Source organism: Crocodylus porosus, unplaced genomic scaffold, assembly GCF_001723895.1.
Source record: "Crocodylus porosus isolate Cpor-Errol unplaced genomic scaffold, CroPor_comp1, whole genome shotgun sequence".
NCBI classification, from domain to species: domain Eukaryota; kingdom Metazoa; phylum Chordata; order Crocodylia; family Crocodylidae; genus Crocodylus; species Crocodylus porosus.
The window spans coordinates 1,953,357-1,959,368 of NW_017728934.1; the positions used below are offsets into that span (position 1 = coordinate 1,953,357).

The following is a 6,012-nucleotide window of genomic DNA, read 5'->3' on the forward strand; positions in this document are numbered from 1 at the left end:
GCTCTGGACAGCAGATTCCAAAGGACACATGGAGGAAGAACTGCGAGCAGTGTGGAAAGAGTAGACTCAACCACTGGACTCCGGCTTGGGCAACGGGGGAAGAAAGAACTGTCAGGAGCATGAAGAAATTGTTCTAGCCTGCTCCATTCTGCAACACAGCCTTCTTAAATAAACCAACCTTGCCATCAGCGGATCTCCTATACTTGGGAACAAACACCACATGCGCTTCTTTAATCTTCCTTTAAACCATCTTCCCGTCAGGAACAGCCTAGGAGCCTCCAAGGAGCCTCGCAGGTAACAAGGATGGGACAGACGGGCACACCTGCACCTTTCAGAGGCATTGTAACTGCAGGATCCTACTCATCTGGAACTGGCTATGAAACAACACAACTCCAACAGGGTCTGCAAGAGCAGGTCCTAGGAACCAGGAAGCTGACGGAGAATGTTAACACCCTTCGAGGACCTGAAGGCGAGACACCCTCAGGCTGCAAACTCTGACCACAGGAGTCTGTGCAGACAAAACTGGTGGTTTTAATATATGGCCTCTCACTCCAAAGAACCCGTGTCACTCAGATGCCAGAGGTCCTCATCATTCTGGTTCTCCACGTCAGCCAAGAGCCCTCTCACCCAGGGCTGTAGAGTGCCCTCAAGACCTTTGCAGACCAGGCAGGCTGATGATATCACTTCTTCCTCTTGTATTATTACTAGAACACAGGGATAAGTCTCCCTTACAAAGGATCAAAGGCTGTTACCATGCCCAGGTAACTGTACACCCCCTCAAGACAGGTAAAAGGCTCTGCACAGCATCCTGAGAACAAACAGAGCTGAGAGTAGAGTACCGGGGGACCAGTGAGATCCTGACCAATTTAGATACATTTGTTGGTAACTTGGAAAGAGAGGTTTAATGACATTTACCTCTACTAAATACTAAACCCCAAAGGATGGCAAATACCAGTTGGTAGAAACAGAGAATCCTTGTGAGGTCAAACATAGAAAGAAGTTAAGAGAATGGGATTTAATTTAGAAGAGTGCAGTTAATGCACATGGTAAAACATAATCCAAAAATACAGAACTACAATAAATATAGAAACCTGGAAAGCCACAACAGCAAAAGAGACTTAAGGGTGGATGGCAACAAAACGTGAATCTGTTGTGCAAGACACCAGTAAGATAATTCCTGGCCTTGTACAAGAGAAGCATCTCAGGATAGACATGAAGGTGACAAAGTCTCCGCTCTTCGGCTATAGGGGGAGAGAGCATCTAAAATTCAGCATCAAGTCCCGGGCACCTTGTCAGCAGCCAAACAAGAGCCAGAGAGGTCAGCAGAGAGAGCCAGGAGGCTGCAGAGAATTACATAAGGAAGAAAAATGACAGTTAAAAGGCACAGGATTTGACTGAGCAGGGAGTGAGGAAGCGAGGAGGTGGGAGACACGGTAATCATCTCCAAGTATGTGAAAGCAAGGGAGGATTTATGGGGGATGCCAGGAGATTTAATTGGGAACAGGCTAAGAAAGGGACATCGGAATGAGTTCAGACAAGCTCTTTGATAAGATGGCCTAGTAGGATAGACTGTGACAGCCTAATGGGATAATGGCTGAAACCCCATTACTCGGCACATTCATATTGAGACTGGCACGTGTTTTAGGGCTTTTATCCAATACTGGAGGGAATAAACCTGAGTCACTCAAACCACTGAGAACCACTGCATGCGCCTCGGTCAAATGACTGTGTCGCACATAGCAAGCCTGTCCTAAGAAGGGCACATAACTAACCTCCTTCCACTGAAGAAGTAACGCACTGGGAGTGAGCAGACTCAACACCAAGGCTACAGCCAGCACCATGGAAGCAACAGAGCAGCTCTTGAGAGTGACCTCAAAAACAATCTGTAGCAGACACCAGGCTCTGGGGAAGGCACAGAGTACTGTCTAGAGCAGCGGTTTTCAACCTGTGGTCTGCGGACACCTGGAGGTCCTCAGGCTACTTCGAAGGGGTCCACAAAAAATGGACTACGATTAATCAAAAGTATGTGAATACCCACACTTACAGGCAGCACCTTCATTCGAAATTTCCAAAGGGGTCCAGCGAATGAAAAGAGGTTGAAAACCACTGCTCTAGTGCGATCCACTTCATACGAGAACCGGATCTTAAGGCAACCCCCACCCCTTCCAACTTCATTCCTGCCAGTGTCCCCTTGCCCACCTCCCATCCACATTTTCCCTTCTCTGCATTCTCCCCCTGTCATATACACAGTAGCTTTGACTCTGTACCACAGCAAAGCTGCAGCAGTGCATTAGTATTCTCCTTGGCACCTCCAGTACACAGCCTCAGTGGGATTCCAGTGATGCCATCTTACGCAGGTTCACAAGCAACAAAACCCACAGAGCCAGTGCAGCTGGTTCCATGGGAAGGGGGGAGGGAGCATCACATTTATCTACTGCTCAAGCCAAGAAAGTAAAAACCTTGGGCATGTGCTACAAAGCTCCAGTCGCCGGCTGAAGCAGCAAGCACGAGACAGCATTAGCCCATCTCGCGCCCCGACTCTGTTGCATGAATAAGAATAACCGACTGCTGGTCAGTCTGATGAAAAGTAGTTCCCACCTGACCAGGCAGATCAAAGGGGCCTCAAAGCATCCTGGTGGTGGTATAGGAGGACACTGCAGTAGTATGCTGCTGTTACAATCAACTCCAGAAACTCTAAGGCTATAGTATGCATTGCAGTTAGGGATCACATGGGCTCCCCAAGCAAGAAGTCTTCCTTGGCCAAACTTACCAACTCAGAGCATTTCATCTTCTCCACTTAGAGCACTTCCCCACTCAGATCAAAGAGCAGGTACCACCCTCACCTCAAAATAAGATGGCTCCATTACCAAAATCTTCCATAAACAAGAGCACCCAAGAGTCCTGTTCACTGAACGTAAAGAGGGCAATTAAGACATGAGGACACTGGTATTCCCCAAGGAAAACAGCTCAAACTACTAACACCAAACACCCTGTTGGGTATAGGGTGGGGAGGGAGGATTATTTCAGTCCTTTGAGAACAGAGCACGATTCCTGAGCCGTCACAGGAACAGTTGCCCTGGCCACGTGGATTCCTCACTATTTCACAGCTGTAGGGAGATCCACTCTCTGGCTGCTAATCCACCCGTGTTTCTGAAGCACCCACTGTAACATCTAAGGATAGCAGTGGGGACAACTGGAAAATGCAGCTGCACGTTGCAACATGGCAGTTCCACCGGGAAGAAAACTGGTGTCCTTCGGCTCAACAAGACAAGATTTCCATTAGGCTGCATCGTTCCCCGTCTCAAAGACAACCACGCACTGCTACGGAGGGCCAAAATCTCGCTTCACCTCAGCTTCTCCGGCTTCTACTTAAAGGCAGAGTCTATCACGTTTAAGCTTTTAATCACTTACTTCCTGCTGTTTCCCTTTTTAACCTTTTTCCAAGTTAATGACAAGAGGAAAAAAAATTTATCAGGAGATCCTCAAGGCTGGTTTGCAGAACTAATATAGATCCTACCAGCTGGATCGCTCAGGCTTCCACAGTGGGCTGTTTCGAGGAGCATGTCTGCTTCTTCCACGACCAGCTCTTCTCTCAGTCTAGCTCCTGTCCAAGTACCTCCTCATTAATGGTCCCCACCTTTGGGCGCTTCACCTGGGAAACTAAACACACTGGCAACTCGCCTGCATGAACACGGAGAGATGTTCACTCCTATCAGCACTTTCACTGCACGCTGGTGCTCGCAGCAAGCATAAGCATAAGCCTCCCCTTTGAAAAACTATTCAGTAAGGGTTAGCACAAAAGAGAGAGCACCCATACCAATGCCCTGGGGATATTCCCAACTTCCTACATCTGATCTTGAATGCACCCTGCCCCTTAAAAAATCCTTTATCCAGAGGAGGTCAATCAGGGCAAGGATTTGATAACTTCCCTGCCAGGTTTGGTTTATTTCAGGGTTTTTAATACCATACCTACTAGGGACCTCACTCCTCTGACGAAACCATAGCAGGAAGCTCTCAGCTATTTTCCAGGAATTTTTAGATAAAGGCGATGAGCTTCGAACCTCACAAAGGAGACACAAAAGACACTCTGCCTTGCATTAAAAAAAGAGAAGGGTCGCAAAAAGTAATAAGGCCCTTTTCTGATTATGATTTTGATACAAAGCAATCTGAAAATGCCTTGAGCTCCGAGACAAGCCACAGACCCTCAGCACTGGATGCTTTAGAGCAGCGTTTCTCAACCAGTTGAGTCGCACCCCAAAAGTGAGTCACAAGAATATAAGAAAGGGTCGTGAACAAACTTTAAAAATGGATCAACACACTTTGAAAAAAAAGGAGAAAAACGTGGGAAACCGTGGCTTTTCCCTTGCAGGCTGGGAGAGGTCCAGCCTGCGAGGGGCTGCTTGGGACTCCCCTGCCCCACACCCACCCGCTGCCCCACACTGAGGGGCTGGGGACAGCGGGCTGGGACTGGCCATGGAGGTTTACAAATGAGTCCTGGTGCAGAAAAAGTTGAGAACCACTGCTTTCGAGGTTGCCAATGCCTCCACTCTTCACAATCGCTGGGGGGGCCTGGAGCATTCATTCTTCAGAGCTGGCACCCGTTACGTTGTTATCAGCCTCAAAGCTCATCTCCCTGCATGCCCTCCAATGCTCGGGGCAGCATTACGGCGAGATCCTGGGCAGCGAGGTCAAGTCAGCAGCACAACACGAGCACAGATCATAGATGCGAGGGTCAGGAGGGTCCGTGACAGATCATCGAGTCCGACCCCCTGCCTACCGTTTTGTATCAGCTGCAAAACAGCCTCTGCCTATAGCTGCAATGTCAAGCGAATACCCCTACGGACTCACCAACCCCACCGGCCTGACAGAGGAGCATCCGCTGCACAGATCTAAAGAGCTTTCGCCACCCTACCACCACCCGCCGAGGAACGCTAAGTGCCAGGTATCCCTCCGGCAGCGCCGACGTCCGTTTCCCGTTGGCTTCGCAGCTCTCCGGGGAAACTGGAACAGCTGGAAGGAGCCTGGCTCCCGCGCTCCAGCTGTGGCTGCACCTCTGGAACAGCAGGCATGGCTCCTTCGCCCAGGCCCGAGCCAACGCCACCTGGGCTCGGGGATTGCCGCAGCTCCTCAATCCCCAGCAGCCGGAGGCTGGTTAAGCAAGCATCCTGGGAGCCGGGAGATGCCGGAAAGGCGAGGGGGCGATGCATGAGGCTGGCACAACCCCGGTCCCCCCAGTCAACCCCAAGCCAGGGACCCCGCAGGCGCTGGTGCACGGGGGGTGCCAGCGCATACCCCCGCTCAGGCACAGGGGTCTGCCCCCCCCGTTCCAAACAGACCGCGCCGTTATCCCAGGATAACCCACGCCATCCCAGGGCAAGGCAGGCACGCACCCCTGGCTCTATCCCGGGATAAACCCTTGCTGCCCCCTTGGTGGGGGAGGCGAGGCCAGCAGGGGTTAGTCCCGGGATAGCCCCGCACAGGGGAGGGGAGGGGAGGACAGACCCCCCTTCCCCAGGGGATACCTTTTTGGGCGCTTTGGTGACGGTGGCCATGAAGTTGAACTTCTCGGCGTCCTCTATCTCCTTGGCCTGCTTCATTTCGTCCCCGGCCGCCGCGTCCGGCACCGACATCCTGGTGCTGCAAGCCGGGCCGGAGCGGGCCGAGCCGGGCCGGGCGCAGGGACTCGAACCCGCGGACCCGCGGGACTGGGTGGTGGGGGCAGCGCAGAGCTCGTGCCCACCCGGCCGGACCTCTGCAGGCGGACTGCGGCCGCCGCGCGCCGCGGGAGGGGGCGGGGCTAGGCGCGCTTACGTCAGCACGCACGGGCCGGCTCAGCGTCGGCACGCACGGGCCGGGCAAGGGACGCGAGGGGGAAGTGCTGGCAAGGGGAGGTGGTGCGGAGCCCGGCTGGCGCCGCGCGCCCCCTGGAGGGGAGGAGTGGGGCGTGCAGCAGGGCTGTGTGCAGGAGGGGCGGGGCTGGCGGGCACTGGGCATTCAGAGGCATGCTGGAGC

General features: G+C 52.8%; 1 protein-coding gene across 4 annotated transcripts in view; it reads right to left on the reverse strand.

Annotated features, from left to right (window-relative positions):
- Positions 1–5,768, reverse strand: part of AHCYL1 (adenosylhomocysteinase like 1) — a 42,834-nt gene extending 37,066 nt beyond the window's left edge. For 3 of the 4 annotated variants that reach the window (XM_019546266.1, XM_019546269.1, XM_019546268.1), the window contains exon 1: positions 5,523–5,768. In XM_019546266.1, coding sequence (XP_019401811.1) covers positions 5,523–5,630 — 108 coding nt within the window. In that variant the 5' untranslated portion in view covers positions 5,631–5,768. The remainder of the gene's footprint in view (positions 1–5,522) is intronic. The other variant, XM_019546265.1, reaches the window with a different exon arrangement.
- Positions 5,769–6,012: the final 244 nt, after the last annotated feature.